This window comes from Lathyrus oleraceus, chromosome 5 (assembly GCF_024323335.1).
Source record: "Lathyrus oleraceus cultivar Zhongwan6 chromosome 5, CAAS_Psat_ZW6_1.0, whole genome shotgun sequence".
NCBI classification, from domain to species: Eukaryota; Viridiplantae; Streptophyta; class Magnoliopsida; order Fabales; family Fabaceae; genus Lathyrus; species Lathyrus oleraceus.
Window position 1 is genome coordinate 618,819,175 of NC_066583.1, and position 27,371 is coordinate 618,846,545.

A 27,371-nucleotide genomic window follows, 5' to 3' on the forward strand; every position below is an offset into this window, starting at 1 on the left:
AGTATGGTAAACCATTGATTCTAAAGGGGATATCTATCAACACATGATTTCTAAGGTCCTCAAGCATCTTTCAATCTCACTTTGATTAAGAGTATCTCAAAGTCTTGTTGCTCATTTCTCAAGAGAAGTCAAAGGTTCATGTGTTTATTTCCATGTCTTCTTCAACAAGTTACCTCAAACATTGAGCAATCCAATCGAGATAAATTCAAAGACACATTATTTTGAGTTCATATAATCATCTATATACCTTGAAATTCAAGGAAAGGCCAAGTGTACAAGTTTATTCCAAGAGGTTTGACCAAAAAGTCAACATTTGAAGTCAAAGTTCAAAGGATCACAACTCCTTTAATTCTCAATATTTTTGAATGCATATTTTTTCATATAACTCTTAGAATTATCCTCTACAACTTATCTTTACATGACAATATCCAATTATGCTTGGAGGATCATCAAAAGTTTGGAGACATTATAGGTCATTCGTGGACTTAGTGAAATTTGACCTATTTTCAAGTGACTTTTTCTCAACTTTAAAAGATCATAACTTCTTCATTTTTTAACATTTGAGGCTGATTATTTTTGCACAATATCATTTGTGATGCCCTCTACAAGTTTTCTTCAAAAGTGAAAGTTTAATTATGTTTGGAAGTCTATGGAATTCTTTGAGACATTATAGGTCATTTTCAGCAACTTGGGACTTAGAATTTTCTAAGTTACATTACCAGATTTTCGTACCAACTTCAACATGACATAAATTTGTGCTCAAGAATCCAAATGAAATATTTCTTGGCATATTGTGATTTTTAATATGATGTCAACACATTGAAATAAGAATGGGATCAAAAAGCCTCTTGAGCAAGATGCCCCATTGAGTTGAACATGGTGACTTGGAACTAAAGAAATCACCATGATCCGAATTTGAACTTCACTAATTCTCAATTACAAGCCAAAATATAATGTGTTTTGGACATAAACATGTTTAATCAAGTCTCCAGAAGTTAATTGACTCTAAAAACACATGGTTTGGATGAGTTTTGATGGATTGCAAGTCACATTTTCCACAGATTCTTATCAAATTCGTTTTGCACGAATTGAGATTTATTCCACACGTATTTGGATCCTAACACATTCCCTATAAATAGAGCAACATATTGAATTCATTTCCAAGCTTTTGAAAGCCAAGAAACCCATGTTTCACTCTAAATTTTTTCTAGAAAATCGAGCTATCGTGTTTTGAATTCTAGCTTATTTCAATCCAATTTCTTGATTCCATTAGCACCTTCGGTCTTCTATGAAGCTTTTGTAACAATTCTCAAGCTCGAAGACCTCCTGAAGCGCCCTGACCAGATCAGACTTCATTAACTTCTGATCACCATTTAGACAAGGTAGTTTTAAGCATCATTTGAACTCAAACAAGTTACCATAATGTAGTCCTCAATTTTGTGATGTTTTCCCCTAACTTATCTGATGTTGATTTATCGTGTTCATCATTTAATTTAATTTTTTATGGTCTGCTTGTTTCTGAAACTTCTCTGAAATTCTCCATGCTCAACTTAGATAAATGAATTTGGAGCATGAGGTTGAATTTGTGATGAGGAGGCGATCACCTTGGTGGTGGTCTCGTGTTTTAAATTTACCAAACGATGAAACTCCGATGAGGGATCATCCGGGAAGATGACCGAAGTTATCTTAGGTCATCTGAGTTTGTATCCACGTTGGCAATTTGAAATGTTTTGATTGGTCCATTTTGAATTGGATCCCGTGTTTCATTTTTGCTAATTTCCATCGTGCACCATAGCTTGAGAATTGTTGGATCTGCCACGTCAATTAATGAGGTAAGATCCAACGCTCCGTGTTTTTTCTGTTTTTATTTCTTTTTCTTTTTTCATTTTAAATTTATTTTTCTTTAAAAATTCATAGTAATTTCATTTTTTTCTCCAAAAAATCTCAAAATAATTTCTAAAATTCTCTTTTATTTTTCTTCATCTGATTTTTATTTTTCCATATTTTATTTTCTTGATTTGCTATTTTTCTTGATTTTCCTATCTTATCCCTTGTTTTAGTTGGTTTAAAAATACTTTTATGCATCTTTAAATTCTGAAAATTTTATTTTATGCTTCTTATTTTATTTCCAACCTTCCATAATTTTCTTGGCCATTTATTTGTTGTTTTGGAGGGCTTTGTGGATTTTATCTTTTATTCCCCTTTTAAAATTCATTTAAAAAATGTTTTTAATGCATTTTATTTTATTTTTCTTGCATTTTATATTTATTTGACCTTTCTTAACTTCTTTTGGCCTTGGATCATGGTTGTGTTGATCATAGGTCTCATCAAACTCAATGAATCTTGAGTGTTGATGAGGTGAAAACCCTAATCCACCAAAATGGATGATTGATGTTAATGATGACTTGATCAAGCCTCTGATTCAATTTGGATTTGGTTTCTCTTGTCTTCATCTTCTTCTTCCCTTTTTTTCCTCTTTTGATCAATTGGATGGTTTGTGTCCATCTTGATCATGATGTGTGGATTGGTGCTTGATGAACTTTCATCATTTCAAATCTACCTCTTAATTGATCATGGATCATTTAACGTACTTTGGATTGATTCATAAGTTTGTCCTAAGTATCATGAAGTATGAATTGATGTAATAGATCACTCTCCTAGCCTTTATGCTTGATCAATCATCTTTTCTTTTTTGTGTGACATAGCTTTAGGAGAATGATTTACATATCATTTCTCTAGCATGTATTAACACAAATATTATTATAGACCGATATCAGATAGTTGTTACTTCTACATAAGTCCAATTACGATTGCTTAACATAACATTAAATTTATTCTGAAAGTAAGTCATTTTCATAAGTGAGATTCCAAGTCTCCTACTCCTCATGGTATTGTGTGAAAAATATTGTTTCCTTTTCACCCCTTGAGAGCTAGTGGCATACCTTTTGATTTTATCCAAGTTGGAGTCCTTCTCATGGTGATGCAAAGGTTCATATTTCCACACTTGTGTGTGAATAGTTGAGTGTTCTCCCAAAAATAACCAATTATCTTTCTCTTTTTGATCACTAACACAACTTACTAACATTCTATTGCATTGACTTTACTCTAATGTCATTTACCTTATGCTTTTTACTTCTTTCTATTTATTTTATACTTTTATTTTAACATCTCATATCATATTGTTTATGCGATTTGCTCTTTGTCCACTTGGACCTTTGTTTATGCTTATGCTTTTTTCCCTTTGTCCATTTGAACTTCTTTTTGTATTTTAAAGACATTAATAAAGAAAAAAACTCTAAACTTTTTTGGTTCTCTTGATTCCTGAACTCGAGGTTACTACCCTTGGCATTGTTGTGGAGTTATGGACTTAGAACTAGTACATTAACCCTTTCTTTGGGAGTTTGTGAATTGAAACATTGGGATTCATATGGTACCTTTGACGTTGGGTTTCTTTTGAAGACTTGACTTGGTTATTTTGATTCCATCTGATACATGGGTTATTCTTTGCTTATTTGGCTTGCTTGAGGCTTAATCCAAATGAGAGAATTCTTGTTTGACTCATGTCATAAAAATTTCTATATCTTGGTTAGATCTTTTCTCCCTAGCTTTTACTCGATGATGACAGGTACGGTTAGTTGAGTATCCCATAAATGATATGGCGGGTTAGGTGGGAGATGAGGTTGTTGTTGGAGAGGTTGCTAAGGAGGTTGCTGGAGAGGTTGGTGAGGAGGCTGTTGGAGAGGTTGCTAAGGAGGTTGCTAGAGCTGGAGAGGTTTCTAGGATGGTTGTTGATGAGGTGGATGTTGAGGTGGTCCAACCAGATGTTGTTATTGCTGATCCGGTCCCATCTGCTACTATTGACGCAAAGGTTACAACTCTTTTGACTGAACCCTCTATGCATATTGACGGAGGATTCCCTGGAGGACCCATTGAATAATCAGTGCTTAATGAGTATGCAGATCATGTGGTGTTACGACTATGGCAAGGAGAGATATGTATCTTTTATGTTTAACTTTAATTTGTTTATTATTGTGCCATGAAAGCTAACTGTAAATATTTTTAATATTTGTTTGTCACATGATTGTCCGACACTGAAGGTGACTTCGCATAGTTTGAAGCTGAAGGACTTTCCGAAGATTCTGATGCCTGAGCAGGTCATCCGAATTGTACGGGATTTCGAGCTACTTAATTTTGCCCACTACTCCCTCACCATGCTTGACGTGCCGCTACTTACTGCGTTTGTTGAGAGGTGGCATAAGGAGACATCTTCATTTCATCTTCCATTTGGGAAGATGACTATCACTCTGGATGATATCTCCTATTTGTTCCATCTCCCCATCGGTGACAAATTATGGACGACTCATGTTCTTAGCATGCCGCTTGCATGTATGACTGATACACAAGATTTGGGAGTTTATGAGGCGGACGTGCATAAGGAGTTTACCTTCAACAGGGGCGCTCACCTTCGTATGTCTTGGCTTCGGCAGATGTACGACGAGCTTGTAGCGGTTGGGAGTTATGAGGTTGCCGCTAGGGTGTACATGCTACATCTAGTAGCATGTACTCTATTTGCAGATAAGTCAGATTTTTATATCGATGCCTAATACATGTGTCTGTTCAGTAGCCTCGACGTTACCAGTTGGGCTTGGGGCTGCGCTGCATTAACCATCTTGTATACAACACTTGGAGTGGCGATAATATTTGAGACTAGACAGCTTGTTGGTTATTTGAGTCTATTACAGGTTGCTTGAAATTGTTTTTTGTTGTTGATTTCTTATTTAATTGTTACAAATAACATTTCTTATTTATTAATTGTTATGTCTATATTTTGATATCGGTGTTGGACATACGAGCATTTTCCCACCATTAGTGACAGAAGGGTGCAACATTCCCCAATGGGAGCCCTACGGGCAAGGAGATGAAAGGGGAGGCAATCACATCCGAGTGGTGTTGCTGAGTACCAGAGGAGGCTCGATGCGCTGATAATAATGATGTCATCTACACACCATACACTGACCATGGAGTCCACCATGAGTTCGAGGAGTCTTCATTATATTCAGGTTATATGCGGTGGGATACCATGGTTGCTAGACATTTGCCTGAGAGGTGTCTGCGACAGTATGGTTATATTCAGAGTATCCCACGACCAGTTCTAGATATACCATATGCGGGCATTGATTGGTGGTTTCAGAGTAACTTCATCAACTCCGGTCGTGCCATTAGAGATCAAAAAGTTAGGGTACAACACCCATAGTAGTGTGATGATGGTTACTTAGAGTGGTACATCACTACATCACACCCTCACATCATTCCATCTGTTAATGATATAAGTGATGCTGAGGTACCTGTTGATGACGTGCCGCCGCCACCTCACACAACCGATGTCAATGACCAACAACACCTTCAGATGATTGCAGTTATTATGGTTAATTCCATGAGTTTGGTGAATCCAGATGGCGAGGTTTATACTGGATTAGCTCAGACTGCACATGTAGCCCGTGGGGGGCCTATTTATACATCTTTTATATATTTTGTATTATTTGTATATTACTCAAACATCTTCATCAGAAACTTTTTCATTACATAATATTTTTGATCTTCCATTCATGCTACATCAACATAAACTAACATTTGATAAACGATTACATAACTTAAACATAACTTTAAAAATCGGTAATAAATAAGAAAACCTAGACACTACCAGATGCTTCTGGACGTTTCATCATTTTTATTATATAGTCAACATACCTTGAAATCTTAACATCTAACTCGATCGGCCCCTTTATCACCAGTGAAATGATCTCCACATATCATTCACATGTTCATTCGTCTTCAACTTAGACGTCAAGCCGACGAGAGATGTGATGTCATCTGGAAGCCGAAAGTCTAGGGAATATCCCTATCGGAAATTTCATTTTGGTTGAAATTTCCAGTATAACCTAGTAAATTTCAAATTTTCGGAATTATTTGGAACATACCCTAAATTGTGAAAATTCTGGTATACCCGGGGGGGGGGGGGGGGTGTCAGGTTTAATTAAGGGGTGTCAAGTTAAATGCTTTGAAACTCATTGACACATGCATACAACTTTTGTACACAATATCCACTGTCTGTGGCGCATGCATATAACTTTTGTGCACTGTATCCACTGCTAGTGACTATTGTGTTGTCTTGTTATACAAACTTATGTACCACTGCCTGTGATGCATGCTCCTAGAGGATGCATGCACGCGTCACATGCAGTGACATGACCTGTATGCATGCGTCATGCATGTTGGCACCTGTATATAAAAGTTTGGTTACACTACTTGCCAGCTAATTTTATTTTGTTTGAAATAGGGTTAGTTTATATATATCTTTTAAAATATATTATATTTAAATTTATTTTAAAAAACATGATTATTTTAAAAAAAATGACCATTCTCTTTTTATTTATTTATATATTTTCTATTTATATAATATGGTCAAACATGTTCATTATTTTAAGAATAGTAAAGTAAAAAAAATGTTAATAAAATCAATTTTTTAAAACTAAATTCATTATTCAATTCAATTTTCCATTAATATATATATATAAATAAAATCATTTTAATTTCTCAGTCAATTCATTTTAAGAAAAAGTTAATAAAAAAACAAAAACACAATTAATCTGGGTGTCCGTTTGCCATAAAATCAGCTTCAGTTCATTGTATATATCTTTCTCTTTTCTACTTTCCTTTCAATAAAATTATTATTTAACTATTACATTACATATTATATATATACTCGTCACTCACACTCCTCCGTCACGCTCGAACACCATTCCGTTCTTCCACAATTCTACTTCTCCAGGTTCTCTCTCTCTCTCTCTCTCTCTCTCTCTCTCTCTCTTTTCAACTTTCTTTCTCTTGTTCATTTTTTTATTTAACTGTTTTTACTGATTTTTTTTCTCTTGTAGTTGTAGCTTGCATTTTTGCCCTGGCAAAGGTTCATCAATCTACTTGCTTTGTTGCTCTTGCAGGTTCGTTTTCTTCGAATTCAATCGCTACGACTTTTCATTACGTTAATTATCGTTCTACTGTTTGAATAAATGCTTCTTCGTAATCATTATAATCATTCAATTATTTCATATGTAGCGTTGTTCCCACTGCTTTAATGTTAATTTATAATTCATCATTTTCATGGCTTATTAATGTTAGAATCTTACTAGGCTTCAATTTATTATCGGCTTAAATGTAAGAAAATGTGTTGTGTTTTGTGGACTGGATTTATAGTTTTTATTTTTGTAAAACTAAAACAAAACTATATTCATTCATTCAATTGAATCAAATTTGTTGAATAAATCGAAAACAATCTAAACTTGACATTACGATAGAGGATGAATTTGCGAATAAACTCAGAACATCAAATTAATAGCATAAAACTGAAAAATCGGAATGCTTATAGTGAACAGAATACTCATGTCTCTGGATCTGTGAGTTGACGGGAGACTCATTGATTGAATATGATTTGTAATGAATAAAAATTGATCTGTTAATCGGAACCAAAACGGACACTGCGACCAGACGGAAAATTAAACAAGGCTGTACCAAAACGACGAACAAAACAGCGCGACATTTAGACGATAGATCGCGAAAGAAAAAACTCAGATCTACGTGGAAACCATTTATTTAGATGAAATGAGGGGGAAAATGATGTAGAGGGGTGATTCAAGGCCATAAAATGATCCAAACCACCCCTCTCCCTTGAATGAAGAAGAAAATTTAGAGAGAAACCGTAAAACTAGGGCTGGGCATTGACAATTTCTAACTTAGGGTTTATAATTGTTACTGGCATTCCAATAATACTATTGTAAGATTTAGAATTTATCTAGATTTTATTGATTTGAATTGCCTTCTTAAACATGAGATCCAATTAAATTTCGTAAATATTAAGAGATGTTTTTGGTGCTAAAGAATCTAGGTGAAGCGAGGCTCTCCCTTTTTTAATGCCTAAGGCAAACCATCTATCATACCAACAAGAATCTCTAGATTCATGGGTGGTGGATATGTTTGCTAAAAAAAAGTTCATTAAATAACACAATTAATAGAGTTTAATTAAAAGATTTGAATCTAATTCCTTTTATCCCCACTTGCTGCATGGGGCGGCCTATAAATGGTCATTTACATAATAGCATATGAATTATGATGGAACTGGATCAGAATATAGAAAAGAAATGGAAGATTTTGTTGTCAAATACTTATCTCTTGAACTGTACTGAAGATATACAATAACAAAGATAAGGAAGGAAGTATGATTATAGATTTATTAGGGTGTTCAGGAGCCTTTGCTCTCCCTTCAAAATTTCGCTCCAAAACCAGTGCTGTCAATGGCAGATTGCGGAAAATCGCAGTTCGTTCAAATTCCGCTATGTAACAGTGCTATAATTCCAGGAGTCATAAGGTGGCTTGGTGGTAATGGGTGAGGGACTCGGGGGTTAGGAAGTATAAGGTGCTGGGTTTGATCCCCACCCACTAACTTTCTAACAATTTTGACTGCTAACTTAGGCTCTGTAAAGAAAAAACTCGGCTATAGCACTGTTATAGCTGCTATTTGACAATATTTTGTACTAAACGTATTGGGGAACAAGAGTGATTTGTTCAAATTCTGCTATGTTATAGAACCGCTATTTAACTACACTGTTCAAAACCTATGTATGACCCTTCTCTATTCTTCTAGTAAACTGTATTTTGGTTTATATATATATATATATATATATATATATATATATATATATATATATATATATATATATATATATATATATATCATTCTGCTAACACTTGAGCTTTACTCAGAAAATCTCATAGTATATCTTTTACTCTTATACCATATTAGAATGTGTGGGTTGAGTCTTACTCATCCCTAAAAAATCAGATTGTAAGGCGAGGATTGTCCCCCACTTATAAACATATATTTTAACTTTGGTGATGCTAAATCGCCTAATCAAACAGGCTGTGATATAAGTCTTTCAAATGATACAACATGCATGATAGAAATACAACACACACACTACCTATACTGTATACTACTGATTGCTCTGGCGGTCGTTCCGACTTCGAGGCTATGGGGCAGAGATAATACATTGTCAAGTGTGTATCAAATTTGGACGTGATGCATTCACATGCTGTTACTGCTTTCATCAGAATTTGTTTCCACCCCCACCATAATTTTGGTCCATGACATCAATCCCGGTAGTTTCAATTAAAACTCTAATGCTTTGGTTGGCTATGAGCCTTCATCTTCTTTAGCAATGCCTGCTATTGAAGTTTTGATCCCAACAATAATCACAATAGTTCTAGCTGCACAATCTTTTTGCCATCAGTCTATGGCTCTTCATAGTATGGTTGGCGTGAACTGTCTACTTTTCTTCCAAAGTGAAACATTACATTAGCAATGTCTTAATGCCTAGAAGTCATGCCCATGCATACTGATTACTTGTGATATATATATATATATATATATATATATATATATATATATATATATATATATATATATTATATATATATATATATATATATATATATATATATATATATATATATATATATATATATATATATATATATATATATATATATATATATATATCTGTCGCACTAACATATGCTTCCTCAGATTCGGATTACTTTTCAAGAATGAAGGCTGCAGAGGAAGAGGCATCAAGCAATGATGTACAGGTAAGTTTTCACCACTTAAATATAACTTGGATCCATGATGCTCTTTTGTCCCCCTTTACCCTTCTCAATGGCTGAATATATATTTATTTGCTTGAACAGGTGTTAAATTTGATACCATCAGTGAAGCAATTACATGGTGTTACCTCTCAAGATTTTAACAAGTTATTGAAGGATTCCGAAAATTTAATTATCAACTACCGTACTGAAACAGGATTGTTGCTGAAGGTTGTTTCATACTCAGTATCATAATGCTATTTTACATCTTGTGTTTTATCAGACTCTTATTTCTGCTTGCGGTGTGTACAGCTTGACTTGGAAAAGCTTGCGGGATTTCTTCCGGGACACCTTGCTTCGGTGCTAATATCATCCAACAGAGATGAGAGCTTATTCAGATATTTATTATGTGGTGTTCGACTATTGCATTCCTTGTGTGATTTATCTTCCCGTAACTCTAAATTTGAGCAGGTTTGTATTCTGCCTCTCTTGTCGTTGTGTATTACTTTTCATCAATGAAGCACAAATACTCTAAAATCTATGGCGTATCTATCCGATACATCTTCGAAACTTATCGAAGGAGTATCCAAACTTTTTTATTTAAAAAATAAAAAATAAAAAATTCCTATATGGTGGCGACATGTCACGATACGCTGGCGACACACGTCTCCGATACGCTGCCGATACAGCTAGTTAATTTCATGACTATTCATATTTCTAGAACATGAATCAATCTTCCTCGACCTTAATTCTTCTTTTCTCAACTTTAATCATCTCATTACTTTCATTTTTCTATGATAAGGATCAAACTTTTTCTTTAATTACTTTTCTCTCAACTTTAACTATCCTTTCTTTTCTCTTAATTCCTTTACCAATTACTATCATATTTTGCAAACTCAATTGGTTTTCGTTAGATAATGATTTAACTAATGTTTAATTTTAATTTTTCATATACTTATCTTAAACGTATCGTATCCTAGATTTTTCAATGATTGACATATCTCCGTATCGGATATACACGTATCGTATCCGTGCCTCATTTTCATTGTAAGGAAAAGACATGTTATGAGAATGATATTTAACAAAAAATTCAAAAGTTTGAACAGCATTTAGTGTACTAAATAATGCTTTGCTGGCCAGCACTGGACTCTGTTTAGTGTACTAAATTGACAGTGGGACTAGAGAGAGAGAGTCTGACTTAATTTTACTATGCAGAACACCCATGTTTCATTACTGTTCTCACCAACTTGTAGTCATGTTTCGGCAAAGAAAGACTAAAGTTGTATTCACAATCCTATACATTTTGTTTGCTTGCAGAATATAATCTTTTACCAGTGTCCTATGTATATTCATTTTCCTAATTTGAATATTAAAGCCAAGTTCAGATTTTTGTTTACTGTTATAGAATATGATTACAGATTTTTCTAGATGATGTAAAAGTGACGGGGCAGCTGATTGAAATTGTTTTCTTCTTGCTGACCGTTCTCGCTGGTTATAGACAGGTATTTCTCAATTCTGCTTTTTAAATGTTGAACTTCTGTGTTGTCATTCCATATTGAGCTTTACATGTATGTTGCAGGAAGACCATGCTTTTAGTCATGTGCACATTATGCATTCAACTCTCGTAGCTTGCAATTTCTATCTAATAACCGGGTTTATTTCAACACAATGGAGAGATATTGTGCATGTATTGCTTGCACACCCCAAGGTACAAAATCACCTCTACCTCGTATCTTAGATGCTTGTTACAGAAACAGTATTTTGTTTGTGCCCATTTGTTGTAATTGGTTAAAAAAACTTTTTATATTATTGTGACTATTTCAAATCCTTTTTTCTTAACTATCACATATCAAACTACAGAACAAGATAATGGCCAAGCCTTATTCTATCGAGGAGGATTGGTTACATAAACCAAACAATCCATCTAGTCAATCCTTTTTGCTAATAATTTTTTTCTTGATTGTCATCTACCTTTAACTATTCAACTATCATCCATCTATTCAACCCTCGATATTGGTGCTTCTACAAATCTTTTACACATGTTCAAACCACCAAAGAAGAAATTCTACCGTCCTTAGTGAGCTGTATGCTACTCCATGTTTCTCTTAATAATTGTGTTACTCATCCTATGTTGTCTTGTGTGTGACCACTCATCCACCTGGACATTCTTATCTTTTTCGGCAGAGTTTAATGTATTGTTGACTCTTTATTTCCCAAGATTTAGACCCATATATAACATTGCATGTCTTATAACTATGCAGTGAAATTTTCCTTTACACTTGAGTGGCATTTTTCTATTGCATATCATGCATGTAACATTCTTTCATTTCATCCACATTACTTAGATCTTGGTGAACACCTCTCTATCTTGCTGTCATTTTGTATGATGGATCCAAATACTTAACATAGGACTTGTTTTATATGCTCATCAATGTTCATCATAAGTTATGATTTTTGCGCCACTTGCTAATTTTGCATTTAGTTTACTCTATTTTACTCTTAATTAGGTGAAATCTGTATATTTCTAAGGCTTGACTCCGTATTTTAATTTTCCTTTTTATTTCTTCCCTCATCTCCAATTAAAACTAAACATTCACAAAAATCATGCATCATAGCACGTCTCTTTCTCTTGTATATTTCAATAATCACCTCTAGTTAAAATTATATTATTCACAAAAAGAATGCACCATATTATGCAAGTCTAGAACGGAAATAAAAAGACAAGGGTTTAAAGTCGGCCTTTGGTGTGCCCCTCCTATAGCTATAGAGATATCTTTTGTATCTCGTTCTCTCACAAATTATTACGCCTTCATACATATTTTTTCATCAATCCAAACTTTTCTTCTAGAGCCTTGAACACCTCTATGTTCCCAATGTTATTCATTTTTTCAAATCATAAAAACCATGTGTAAATCTCTTTTTCATTATTCCAATATCTCAATTAGTTTCCATAGTAAGTATATAGGTTTTATGGTCGGTATCCTTGACAAACTAAATTGATTTTCTGTATGTGTCTTTGTCTTAATCTCTCCATTATTTATACTCACAAAGTTTCCGATATGACTTTATGAGTTTAATCCCCTTATAATTTGTGTGATTTTGTGCATCATGTTTGTTCTTTACTTATACTTTTGTCTCCAAACATTTGACATTCTCTTAGACCTCAAAATCTTGTTCGATAACTTTGTCAAATTTATGTTCTCCTAACAATGATAATAAGGAACTTTTTATGCCAAAGATTAATATTTAACTAACAATATATACCAATCCAAGTAGCATATCTTGCAATGTGTTTGTTGCAAGCATAGAGAACTTTTTTTTAATCAGCTAAATTATTTTTTATGTATAATTGTTATGAACCAACTCCCTCTAAAAGCTTAAGTTTTTGGGTGAAAGCACATGAATGATTTGATACATTCTGAAACTCACTTCTCTTAACAAATTCTATTTCTTACTACATTTTCTGGAAGTCAATATTATTTATTTATTAGCTGATGATACTTTTGCTATGGATAATCATGAATTTCTATGACAGGTTGACATATTTATAGATGCGGCTTTTGGATCAGTTCGTGTGGTTGTTAGGTCTCTTGAGACTACACTTGTAGCTTATAATAAGGATATTTCCATGGAATCAAATCTGACAGCAGAAAGAAGAGTTTATTATCTCTGCCAGCAGTGTGAAGCTTCTTTACAGTTTCTTCAGTCATTATGTCAGCAGAAAATGTTTAAAGAACGCCTTCTTAAGAATAAGGTTTCCAAACTAAACTTACTACACACGTTTTGAGCAGTCTATCTAAAGTTTTTTTTGAAGATAGAACAGTATGAAATTGGAAGCCCATTTGCATCCTTTGTTTCTCTCAGTTGCAATACAGTTTATTAAAATTGGAAAGCTCAATAAATAAATCCCACTAAATTCCTTTTCTAGTAGAAATTCAAGTAGTTATACATGTTGTCTCAATAAAGCAAGTCATCATATGTTTATATCATTTACTATCTTCAAGCCCACCCTTTTCTCTCACCATCAATTTATACCTTTTTGACTCATTGTGGCGCTTTGCCTTTTAGGAATGTAATATAGGTCTGTGGAGGAATTGGAGAGCTCTTTTATATTATGGTTTTGTTTGTTTCAGTTGATTTTTGTTTTTTTTAGTTGGTTGAGCCTAACTTAACCCAATCCCACAAAATCAGTTTGTAATGTGGGCTCATTCTTTATAAACTATTTTACATATGGTGCTTAATCTTATTGCATTGATTTTTTTTATTGATCAGACAACTTGTGCTTCATACATGTTTTTTCATTTAATTACAGGAATTATGTGGAAAAGGGGGCATTCTTTTGCTTGCCCAATCCATCTTGAAGTTACACATTCAACCACATGCATCGAATAGAATCATGGCAGCTATTTCTAGGCTAAAAGCTAAAATACTTTCTATTGTGAGTCAAATGGAAAAGTTTGCTATAAATCCCTACTTTTATATTTAGTCTACTCATTAATTTATGCATATCATTAACTATACTTTCGCTGCTTTCATTTCTCAGTTGCTGAGTTTGTGTGAAGCAGAAAACATTTCTTATCTTGACGAAGTAGCTAGCACAACGAAGAGTTTAGAATTGTCTAAATCTGTTGCATTAGAGGTTAGTTTTTGGAAAATGGCAATAATTTGACCTGTTGATGTTAATTTGCACCGTTTTAGTGGAATTTAGCAGATAGTTGACTTGCAAAAGTTATAGCCTGATAATTTGCCTTGTTGAATTGTTCTGCCACTCTCATCATTTCATTACTATCTGTGGGTATGTTGCTCATCAACTGGGATGGAATTTCTGAGTGAAAGTATGAGTTCTTCAGAAAATCTTTAAATTAACATTGTTCTATGGTTGTCGGTTGTATGTGTTTGTGCCATTTAGCACTTTGATTTCTTTATTAGTAAGTTTTTGCTTTTTAATATATGGTTCTCTTGATATAGGTTTTTGACTTGTTGAAGAAAGATTTTGGAAGAAATCCCGGGAAACTCACTGCTGACAGAAGTCACCCGATGGGATTTGTACAACTCAATGCAATGCGTCTAGCCGACATTTTCTCTGATGATTCAAATTTTCGATCTTACATGATACTTTGTTTTGTAAGTCTATCCTTTAAAGACAATAGAGTTAACCTGTTTTAGTATTATTGACTTGGTAGTAGCAACTAGCAAGCATCATTGTGTTTTGTTTGTAAAACTACAACAACCAAGCCTTATCCCACTAAGTGGGGCCGGCTATATGGATCAAATTCTGCCACAATGTTCGATCCAAGACAATGTATAATATATACGCATCTCCTTTGATTTGTCAGATGTGCATTTTGTGGTTGTAGTTTGACTGTTTCCTTTGCATCTGATTCCAGACTGAAGTTCTGACAGCAATAATTTCACTCCCCCATGGAGATTTTTTATCCTGTTGGTGCTCATCAAACCTTTCAGACACCGAGGAGGACGCAAGTCTTGAATATGATATATTTGCTGCAGTTGGCTGGGTTTTGCATAATACTTCACCAGATGTAAAGGAAGCCACAGATTTGGAATTCAACCTAACCCCAAACAGCATGCTTAAAGCTTCTTATGCACATCATAGAACATCATTATTTATCAAGTTCTTTGCAAATCTTCATTGTTTTGTTCCCAATGTTTGTGAAGGTTGGTTCCTTGTCAACGTTCCACACATTTTTGGCCAAATTTATTGTTTAAAAGATAGATGTATTTCCTCATATAATTAGACCTTTTTTTTTGTAATTTTAATCTACAGAGCAAGAAAGGAACCTTTTTGTGCTCAAAGTCCTCGAGTGCTTAAACATGGATTTATCTAACTTGCTGCCGGAGTTTTCTTTTGATTCTGATGCTCCTAGAGCTGCCACTGCTAGCAGGAACCTCCGTAATGATTGTTCTCCTATAATTATTCTTGCAGAAATATGAGCAACATATCTATACTTTCTTACAATTAACCTTTTTTTTGTAGGCTCGTTGTTAAGTCACGCAGAATCTCTGATTCCGAACTTCTTAAATGTGGAGGATATACAACTTTTAAGGTTACATGTCCTTCTCATAAATGTCGTTGTAGTACTTGGCACTTTTACTTTAGCATGACTGATTTTGAAATGTTATTTCCATGATTATTTATGCATGAGTCAGTCATATATACAATACATTACTTCATGTGTGAGCAGTATGTCAGGTCCTTATGCCACTTGATTAAAATTGAAAGAGGTTTTTTTAAGCTTATTGGGGAAGAGTCCCTTAATTGTTTTATTTTAAATAAGTATTTTCAAGGATAATGATGACTTTGTTCTTTGTCATCTCCCTCCCAAACTTCAACTCCCCGTTAGCATATGAAACATTTTTCTGCCAATCATTTTACTCCTGAAGTTGCAGCATTATAATTTATAATTTCATCTGTAAGTAAACAACTTCTACTTGTGAATTGTTTGTAGGGTGTTTTTTGGCGAATTACAATCACGGTTTACTTCAAATGGATCTGGGAGAAATCGTGCTCAAGTAAATCCTTGTACTTAAGTTCGAACTGTCAATAGTGTCTTTTTCTGTTCAATCTCTTTTTTTCTCCTATGATCATTACCTTTCTTAATTGATGTATAAATGTGCCCAACCATTCTAGCAGAAAACTCAAGATAGCAAATTTGAGAAGTCATCTTGGGATAAGTTTTCTAAACTCAACATCAATGAGTGGTATCAGGTATTTGCAAGGATTTTTATTTTTCGGCGTAACACATTAAAGTATAACATTGCCTACTCTAGCTGTTAAATGAAAAAATAATCCAATTTTCAAATTGGATTATTTGGTTACCATGTAGCTTGTCTTCAACAAAGTGATATGAGAAGTTTGATTTCCTGTAGGAGGCTCAAAGTGCTGGGGGACGCCCATTGCCTTTAACTGGTAGGCAACCTGCCGATCTTGATAAAAAGGGTGGGAAAATCAAGGAAGGAATGTCGGAGAATTCTTCATATCCAAACTTGGAACAACATAACACCAAAGCTGAAGACAAAATTCAAGGCAATGGCGTAAATCGACAAAGCCATGTAGAAAATAAAGGCATATCTGGTAAAACAGCATCAGGAGGAGTTAGAGATACAGACAAGGATGCTCATAAAATTGAAACAAGTGGTTCAGATGCCAGTTCTGCAAAAGGAAAGAATGTTGCTGTTCATATGGATAAGGGCGAGCTTTCAAAATCAAATGAGCGTCATAAAAAAGTTGCAGTTGAAGAAAATCCAGAAGATGAAAAGATTGAGCTCACACAGAGGAAAAAACGAAAGCGAACTATAATGAATGAAGAACAGGTGTTAACGATAGAGAGGGCACTCTTGGATGAACCTGATATGCAACGAAATGCAGCTTTACTTCAATCATGGGCTGATAAATTAAGTTCGAATGTATGTTAAATGCGACTCAGCTATTCAGTAGAATTTCCTTGATATGTTTTGCTGAGACTTTCTTGCATGTTTTTCAGGGCTCTGAGGTTACATCGTCGCAGCTTAAAAATTGGTATGCCTTGTTAGCTTGTCATTTACTAGTTTGTTTAAGTTATTGTTCTCATTGCACTACATGCTTCTTTGTAGGAGTTCGGGAACTGATACATGACCTATTTGCTATATAGAATCAGATAATGAAATACCTAGTATCAATTTTTGTTTTGGGCTTTACATTGTATCATTTTTTATTTGGGCTTTACCTAGTATCAATTTATATATCAAAGTTTCTTGACCAAAACTCTAAACAATATCTTATCTGAAGACGGACTTTTATCTATTAAGGTGTCAATATATGAAGCATGGTCTCTGAAATACTATTATACAATTAGATTTTTTGGTCTCTCAAATGTTATTTGGACTTGAATATTAAGCAATGTTTGTAATAGAATGTCATTTCTGCCATATCAGGTTGAATAATCGAAAAGCTAGGCTAGCTCGCACAGCTAAGGACGTTCGACCAGTAACAGCTGATCTTGACAATCCAGTCTCAGACAGGCAAAAAGAGGCAGCACTTGGGTCCCATGAGTCACCTATTAGTCAAGGTAATGCATCACAGGGAAGAAAATATCTTTAGTCATGTGAAACTAGATCAACCCAGGCCTCATTTTCTGAATTTGTAAACGGTAGCCGTCCATAATTTGGTCATTGTTATGCAGGTCAATATGTTATGCTTATCGGCCAGCAAGGAGAGGAGATTGGCAAAGGAAAGGTATTTCAGTTGGAGGGTGAGTGGTATGGGAAGGCCTTAGATGCGAACGCCTTACATGGATTCGGAGTCTGTGTTGTGGATGTTTGCGAGCTCAGGGTTGATAAAGGGTTGCAGCTACCCTACACGTCAGAAGCCGTTGGCTCAACATTTGCAGAGGCTCAAACAAAGTTTGGTGTCATGAGAGTAATATGGCCTAGAAAAATGATGGCGTTGCGATCAGACTGAGTTCGTGATGCTTCAGCGCCTGCAGTTGTTCTTTTGCTGTCTGCAGTAATTATCAATATTCCATGCAGTTCCAAATCCCTGTGTTTATATGTCTTCTATTTTCCATAGAAATTAGCTGAGAATAACAAGTTCCAAATCCCTGTATTTATGTCTTATATTTCCATATACATTAGCTTTGAAAACAAATTTACCAAGTAGAAATAATCATGGTGAATAGAGAAGTGACTTGTAGAAAGTAGAAGGGGCATAGCTGGTTACAAAATGTTTGCTAGGGGTCTTATAATGGCGTTTTTGGAAGGAAACAGTGGATGTAAATTCACTGTAAATTACATTTGCAAATCTAGCTCATTTCATGTTAAAATAATAATTTAAATTTTAAGGTTTATTTTGTATCTTAGATACTTGTTAAATTGAATTGCTTGAAAAGGATTAAATTTTTTTTTCAAGAAAAACAATTATGAGTGAGCAACACATGGAAATCAATTGAAATACCAATCTTGAAGTCAGATTGACAAAAATAGAAGAAAATAAATTTGAGTTCAGAGTTCACTCTAATTTGTTTTTTCTTGTTTTTCTTAAGGATACAAACCAAGTTAGGATTAGGAGTATGAGTCGAGTTTTTTTTTTTTTGGGATGTTCAAGTCGGTCACTTGAAAGTATGGTGGTCGTATGTTAGTCTATTTAAAAATCTATTTATTTGAATATATTTAAAAGATTAATTTTATTTTATTTAGATATATAACAAAATAAAAGAGATTAAGAATTTGTTTGGGTTCAGTTATTAGACATAATTTTTTGTGAAACTATTTATTGAAAAACATGAAAAAGAATTATGTTTTTGTTCGTAGCTTTTTTTGGCAAATTTAACTCTCACTTTTGAGAGTACCATGATGGTTGGTATGTTGGTTTATTTAAAAGTCTATTTATTTGAACATAACTTTATTTAATTTTATTTGGATAAACTAATAAATTAAAAGATGATATAGATTAAGAATTTCTTTTTTTTATAAAAGAAGGTGGTTCAAGACCACCACAAACTATATTAAAAATTAAGATGTAGGTATAGAGACAAAATTAAGGGGATCAAACCAAAATTCTTTAATGACAAATTCTATAATAAGGAATATCTATGGAGTTCCTAGTAAAATTCATAAGAAAGTTCCTATGAACTACATTCCACCAACTAAAATTATGTATATGTAAACTTAAGTTAGCAAGTCTGTCTGCACAATTATCACCTTCTCCAAAGATATGGTTGCCAGAAAATGAACGGATCTAGTATGGTGCAAAGCATTCTCTCATCTGTTTCGAAGTCTCCACGAAATTATAGAAGATTTTTATGAACGTAAGAACAATCAACTTCGAGTCAGTTTCTAGTAAAAGTTGATTCCAATTTTTATCTTTCATAATCTGCCATGAGGTTCCCTACCCCAATATATAGAGAGAAGTAGGGACGGGGTATGTGGGTAATATGGAGGCATGTGTCCCACTAATTTTTTTTAAAAAAATATTTAAATACAATTATACTGTATTTATTTAAAATAATATAATTTTTCAATTAATTAAAGAATATTCTTGCTATTAGAAATTACATATAAACACATGTTATATAAATAATTGTTTAGAGTCCCATCAAAGACGGATATATATATATATATATATATATATATATATATATATATATATATATAATCCATCAATTAATTGAAAGAATATTTTTGCTATGGATATGTTATTTGAATAGTTGTTGAGACCGTTAAAATTATTGTGAATTTTTTAAATTAAAAATCAATTTTAAAACCAAAATATATTTAACTAAAATATAGTCAAATTAATTTTATGCTTTATTTAAAAAATCATTAAAATTAAAAAAAAAATATTTCATTTATTTTTATTTTAACTATAAGATATCATCAAAAAATGTTGCAGATAACTACTTGTATTATAATTAATTAATTATATATATAAGAATCAGATAGACCGGCTTACAATGGTCTATATCATGGCCTATTTAAGTCTGACTAAACCTCGTCTATTTAATAAAAAAAAATAGACTTAGACTTTAAAAAAAACATATTTAATTAAAATAAGTTATGATTAAGCTATTAAAAAAATATATGACGTCTTATAGATTAATCTATATATGCATATTTATAATAAAATGGGTTAAATAGTATATAGAAGACCTTGTGGTCTATGGGGAAAAAAAGTAAAATTGACTATTTGAAAGTTGTAATGTGAAATGACTTTTAAATAAACTCTAAGGTCATGCCAAACTTTTGAAAATGTTAAGTCAAATATAAAAAAACTTATAATAAGTCACATGTCAAACTCAAACTTTAAAAATTATGTAGTCTAAGCTCAAGTTTATTAAGGTCTCCGACCTACCTTATTTCCACTTTTATTATATAGATAGATAAATAATTTTATTGATAATTAAATTGAAAAATTATTAAATATCTTCTAAAGATAAATCTCATAATATATATATATATATATATATATATATATATATATATATATATATATATATATATATATATATATATATATATATATATATATATATATATATATATATATATATATATATATATATATATATATATATATATTATTCTACAAATTCATGAATTAGTATTATGCCCCCACAATTTAAATTTTTTGGCCCTGTCCCTATCGAGAAGCTACCAAGGTGATTACTACTATGATCCCTATAAATACCACCACAAGCAGCAACACCCAGAACTTCCACAAAGGCAACATCGATATTACATTTCACCTCGTTCAGAATATGAGGGTGCCAAAGAAACTCTTTCACTATATAAGACTTGGGAGAATTCAACATCACATTGAAGGTAGTAAGAATGTTGGAATCCAACGTAGATATATAACCGGTTTTGAGAGAAGCATTACTCGTGCGAGAAACCTCAACAATAATGATATTGAATGTTGTCTTCCAATGAGTTCTAATGTTGTTGAACCTGAGATTGTTCCTAGTCTGCCAATTAAAATTAAAAGTATTTATAATAGCGGCCAACACAACCGAATTACATTGAGCAGAATAATTGTCATTCAATGCCGCCAAACAGTCATCCATGGTCCGAATATTATAAGATAAAATAGAAGAAATTTGTCCCCAAAGATTACCAGCTAAATTGTACTTGAAAAATACATGATCAGAACTCTCTATGTGAGCCAAGCAAAAACTACACATGGAAGGAATGTTCATCCCTCTATGGCCAAGATTTTCATCGGTGAGAATTTTTTGATGAAGAAAAATCCAAAATAATAGAGATCTGGAAAGAGGAATAAGAGTGTCCCAATCAATTTACCCCAATTCAGAATTGGAGCAGTAGCCTGCTTGAACTTATAAGTTACTTTAATGGTGAAGAGACCATCTTGAGTTGGGTTCCAAATGTAAGCATCTTCCTTTTTCTCAATAGGAATGCGAGTTTTAGCAAGAAGATTATAAGTGGAAGGAAAACTCGTAACAATACTCTGAGGAAAACTTCATTTTTAATTTGAAATGTAATTCGAAACTCTGTCATTAATGAAAACCTGATTGCGATAATTCAAACCTAATTTGTTCACTGCCACTAAGCTATTCCAATTATCCAGCCATAATTTTATGCTGCTTCCATTTCCAAATAGCCAAGTTGAATTCTCTTTTACATCTCCAATGATCCCTTCATGTTGTTCCACAAAGATGAATATATATTGTAGTTGATGTGTTTGCCGTCTCTCATTACTTTTTCCCTAATTAACGCCTCCCATTGATCCTTTGAGTTTATCATGTCCCAACAAAGATTTAGATTCGAAGCTTCATTCAGAGTTAATAAGGACCTAGATCCTAATCCTCCTTCCTCAATAGGACGCCAACGTTTATGCCAAGCAACGATGACCATTTTTCTTTTATCGATCTCACCTCCCCAAATGAAGTTCCTAATCCAATGCTCAATAGTTTTGAGGACAGAAACGACCAAGAATAAATCAACAGCGTGCGAAGAAGCATACTTTGGATAATCGATTTTACCAAAACCAGTATGCCCATGATGGATAGAAGGCTGGCATTCCAGGCGGCCAATTTTGAACGAACCCTGTCAACTATAAACTAAAAGTGAATTTGTTTCGGCCTCCCTCGAAAAATTGGAGCTCCAAGGTAGATGAAGGGGGTCGTACCAATAGAGAAACCCAGGAGTTGTGCAATTGTCAACTGCCTAGTATTCGACATTGACCCGACATAAACAATAAATTTAGAATGATTGATTTATTGTCCATACAACATTGCATACCTTTGAAATAGATTCTTAATGGCCTGAATAAAGCAGTCATCAACAGAAAACCAGAATGTTGTTTGTGTACAACACATGAAAAGGAACCGTCGTTTTCTTCGATGCTTTAATCAGCTTCAACTTCTTATTGGCAACTAAACTAGAGATACCCCTGCTTAAAATGTCTTCTTCCAAACAGAAAGGAAAGGAGAAAGAGGATCGCCCTGTCGCACGCCACTCGTACAAGATAAAAAACCTTTGTGAGAGCCATTGATAGAAATTGAATATATGCAAAGAGTCCAATTTCAGAATTTTTCAGAAAAAACCATATACCTTGAGCACATTAAATGAAGTCCCAACTAATCGCATCGAAAGCTTTTGAGATATCAACTATTAGGTCCAAATTCCCTATGTGACTCTTGTTATTAAGAAGGTTAACAACCTCAAATGTGACACAGATACAACCTCAAATACTCTGACATGGAATGAATGCTCTTTGTTTAGGAGAGATAATAAACAGCAAAATAGTTGATAATCTGTCAGCAATAATCTTCGTCAGGATTTTGTGCTTGAAATTGGAAAGAGCAATAGACCAATACTGCTCAATAGACTAAACATTATACACTTTGGGGATAAGGATCTGTTGGAAAATATATTATTTCCGGTTTTGTTATTGCCTTTAATACTACCTTTATTTTTCTTTATTCTCCATTAAGGATAAAGTCAATTGTAATAATTGTATCCTTACTATATAAACCAGCCTAAGGCTGACAAATAAAACATAACAGCTTTTACCTATTTTTTCCAATATGGTATCAAGAGCACTAGGTTAGGGGTTACCGTAAAGCTTTCCTTAACCTATTGTTATTGAGCTAAGAGCATTGGGTTAGGGGTTACCGTAAAACTTTCTTCAACCTATTGTTGGGTTAGGGATTACCATGAAGCTTTCCTCAACATATTTTTGTTCGACCCACTTTCTTACCTGACCCAATTCACATACTCGTTTAGCCTTCTATGGCAAATAGCAACAATAAGTGACCTTCCCCATCACAGGCCTACATTGGATCCAACCATGGCGAACAACCGCAACCTGAGTCGGGTGTCGGTCGCGGAAACGGCATACGAACTAGGAACCTTGATGAGGGAAGAAGATCAGACAAAGTTCCTTGGTGTGATCACTGCAAACACGAATTACATACACGTGAAACTTGTTGGAAGCTCAAAGGCAAACCTCCTAAGTGGAAGAAGAAAAATGGTCGTGCATTTCATGCTAGTAATTCTGATCAAGGGCAACAACCTTCTCAGTCTCAGTTTTCACTCACTACGGAGCAACTGGACAGACTGTACAAACTCCTTGAGTCTTCAATCCCTTCTTACTCTATAGCAGCAAAAGGTAATTATGCATTTCTTAGTGTCAGTCCTAGTCATACTTGGATAGTAGATTCAGGTGCCTCCGATCACACGACAGGTGAATCTAATTTGTTCTCTTCATATAGTCCATGTGCAGGTAATCAAAAAATAAAAATCACAGATGGCTCTTTTTGAGTCATTACAGGTAAAGGGTCAGTTGTGTTGTCTCCAATGTTAACTCTTAAAAATGTCCTTCATGTTCTAAATTTATCTTGTAATTTAATATCCGTCAGTAAATTAGCCCAAGATATAAATTGTCAAACTATTTTTGTTCGATCTCACTGTGTCTTTCAGGATTTGAACTCGGGGAAGATGATTGGCAGTGCTAAGGAGAGTGGAGGACTCTACTACCTTGACATTGGATCTGCATCACAACTACCTTCAAAAACAATAAATTCCTGCTTTGAGTCCTTTTCTGTTTTGAATAATAAAGATGACAACATTATGGTATGGCATTTAAGATTAGGTTATCCTAGTTTTCGTTACTTAAAACACTTTTTTCCTAAATTATTTCACAATAAAAAATTTTCTTCGTTTAAATGTGAAGCATGTGAGTTTGCAAAGCATCACCGTTCTCAATTTTCAATACAGCCTTATAAACCATCAAAACCTTTTTCCATTATTCATAGTGATGTTTGGGGCCCTAATCGTACAAGTACACTCTCTCTCAAACAATGGTTTATCACATTTATAGATGATCATACAAGAGTATGTTGGATGTACTTGTTAAAGGGGAAATCAGATGTTTGTCAGGCTGTAAAGAATTTTTTTTTTAATGGTGCAGAACCAATTTCAAACAAATATCCAAGTCTTTAGAAGTGATAATGGCAAAGAATATTCTAACACTATCTTGGGTGATTTTTAAAAAAAAAGGGATTGTACATCAAAGTTCATGTCCTAATACTCCTCAACAAAATGGAGTGGCCGAAAGGAAAAATAGACATTTACTAGAGGTTGCTAGAGCTTTACTTTTTTCAAATAAAGTACCAAATTATTTGTGGGGCGAAGCTGTTTTAACAGCTGCGTATTTAATTAACAGAATGCCCTCCAAAATACTCAATTTTCAAACTCCTATTAATGTTTTCAAATAATGTTTTCCTAGTACTCGTATTTTAACTGATTTGACTTTAAAAATCTTTGGTTGCGCAACCTTTGTTCATGAACATAAAAATGTTGGAAAACTTGAGCCACGTGCTATAAAATTTGTCTTTGTTGGATACTCCCCAACCCAAAAAGGATATAAATGTTTTGATACAAAAAATAAGAAAATATTTGTCACTATGGATGTTACATTCTTTGAAAGTAAACCTTTCTTTTATGACACTCATCTTCAAGGGGGGGAGAGAAACGAAGACTCGTTTAAAATTGAGGATATGAGTTTTTTAAATAACTTATCTTTGCCAGTATCACAAAATTCTGAGATTTTTACACCTGCACCAAAAGAAAATGGCCATGATTTTTTATCTGATCCTACCCCTGTTATGAGTAAGGAATCTTGTGAATCTGAGCCTACATTTTCTCTAGTAGAAAACAATGAGAATCCTGAAAATGATGATAATGATGATCTAATTGAAATGCCACAAAATAATGAGTCATTTCAACAAAACAAAAATGAGTTAGGAAACAAGACTTGGAAAGGAAAGGTTTTTGTGAAAAAGCACCATAAAGGAAAGGACCAGCCCACATCTCAACACTGCCAGGAATCTAAACCAGGGAATAATCAATTTCCTAACATAAGAAAAGGTAAGTCTATCTCTGTTTCTGAGAGTTGTATTTTGTATCCTGATATAGATGAACCTGTTGCCATTAGAAAACCTGTCAGATCTTCCACTAAACATCCCATGTCAAATTTTATATCATATTCAAATTTGTCTTCATCTATGTCTGCCTTCACTTCAAAATTGTCTAGTGTAGAAATTCCAAAAAATGTACAGGTTTTTCTAGAAATTCCAAAGTGAAGGGAAGTTGTACTTGAGGAGATGAAAGCTCTTGAAAAGAACAAAACTTGGAGTGTTACGTCACTACCAGATGGCCAGAAGACAGTTGGATGCAATTGGGTGTTTACTGTGAAGTATAATTCAGATGGATCAATTGAAAGGTACAACGCTCGCTTGGTGACTAAAGGCTTTACTCAGACCTATGGTATAGATTACTCAGAGACATTTGCTCCTGTTGCAAAATTGAACACTGTCAGAATTCTTTTATTTCTTGCTGCTAACATGGATTGGCCATTGCATCAGTTAGATGTTAAGAATGCATTTCTTAATGGCGATCTAGAAGAAGAAGTATATATGGAGATTCCTTCTGGATTTGAAAACAAATTTGGATCAAATGTGAGCAAACTAAATAAGTCTTTGTATGGATTAAAGCAGACCCCTAGAGCTTGGTTTGAAAAGTTCACTCAATCCATGAAGAAATAAGGGTACATCCAAGGACAGGCTGATCACACCTTGTTCACAAAATTCTCCCATGATGGAAAAGTTGTTGTCTTGATTGTTTATGTTGATGATATTGTCCTTACTGGAGACGATACAGTGGAAATGGAAAGAATAAAAGAGAAATCGGTAGTAGACTTTGAAATCAAAGACCTGGGATTCATCAGATATTTTCTAGGTATGAAGGTTGCTCGGTCAAAAAATGGTATTGTGGTTTCACAACAGAAATACATTATAGACTTGTTGAAAGAAACATGAATGAGTGGATATCTTCCTGTAGATACCCCTATGGATCCTAATGCTAAACTTTGGGGAGAAGGTAATGTTTCTGTTGATACTGGGAGATATTAGAGCTTGGTTGGGAAACTGATTTATTTGTCACACACCCGACCTGACATTACTTTCTCAGTTAGTGTAGTGAGTCAATTTATGCATTCTCCTTTCGAGGAACATCTTAAGGCAGTCTATAGGATACTGAGATATTTGAAGAGAAATCCTGGAAAAGGATTATTTTTTAAAAAGACTAGTGAAAGAAATGTGTCTATCTTCACCGATGCCGATTGGGCAGGTTCAGTCAAAAATAGAAGATCAACCTCTGGATATTGTACATATGTTTAGGGTAATCTTGTGACATGGAGGAGCAAGAAACAAGGAGTTGTAGCAAGGAGTAGTGCAAAGGATGAGTTTAGAGCTATGTCTCAAGGTATTTCTGAAGGATTATGGATCCTTAGAGTCCTAGAAGAACATAAGATGAAAATTGAGCTTCCATTGAAATTGTACTTTGACAGTAAAGTTGCTATTAGCATAGCTCATAATCTAGCTCAATGTGACAGAACCAAGCATATCGAGATTGATCGACACTTCATAAAGGAGAATTTAGATGTGATAATCATATGTCTACCCTTCGTGACTTCAAGTCAACAAACTGCGGATATCCTGACCAAAAGTTTGACAAGACCTACTTTTGAGTATTTGATAGACAAGTTGGGCATGATAGATATCTATGCACCAACTTGAGGGGGGGGGTGTTGGAAAATATATTATTTCCGTTTTTTTATTGCCTTTAATACTACCTTTATTTTTCTTTATTCTCCATTAAGG

At 33.9% G+C, this 27,371-nt stretch overlaps 2 protein-coding genes across 3 annotated transcripts; both read left to right on the forward strand.

Annotated features, from left to right (window-relative positions):
- Window positions 1-6,699: 6,699 nt before the first annotated feature.
- LOC127087127 (nodulin homeobox) lies at window positions 6,700-18,536 on the forward strand. Of its 2 annotated transcripts, none has more exons than XM_051027984.1 (20): window positions 6,700-6,829; window positions 6,936-6,998; window positions 9,638-9,699; window positions 9,799-9,924; window positions 10,006-10,164; window positions 11,112-11,195; window positions 11,273-11,401; window positions 13,229-13,447; window positions 14,006-14,131; window positions 14,237-14,332; window positions 14,662-14,817; window positions 15,081-15,369; window positions 15,479-15,604; window positions 15,689-15,758; window positions 16,161-16,224; window positions 16,343-16,420; window positions 16,582-17,118; window positions 17,196-17,230; window positions 17,626-17,759; window positions 17,874-18,536. In XM_051027984.1, the coding sequence occupies exons 3-20, from the start codon at window positions 9,658-9,660 to the stop codon at window positions 18,149-18,151; spliced, it is 2,748 nt and encodes a 915-aa protein (XP_050883941.1). In that variant the 5' UTR covers window positions 6,700-6,829; window positions 6,936-6,998; window positions 9,638-9,657; the 3' UTR covers window positions 18,152-18,536. The 2 variants fall into 2 exon arrangements, with proteins under 2 accessions (XP_050883941.1, XP_050883942.1); XM_051027985.1 differs by having other exon boundaries at window positions 16,346-16,420.
- Window positions 18,537-21,366: 2,830 nt separating this feature from the next.
- Window positions 21,367-25,793, forward strand: LOC127082450 (uncharacterized). Its single transcript, XM_051022689.1, has 7 exons — window positions 21,367-21,408; window positions 23,479-23,932; window positions 23,981-24,033; window positions 24,130-24,282; window positions 24,427-24,543; window positions 24,620-24,689; window positions 25,240-25,793. The coding sequence occupies exons 1-7, from the start codon at window positions 21,367-21,369 to the stop codon at window positions 25,791-25,793; spliced, it is 1,443 nt and encodes a 480-aa protein (XP_050878646.1).
- The last annotated feature ends 1,578 nt before the right edge of the window (window positions 25,794-27,371 follow it).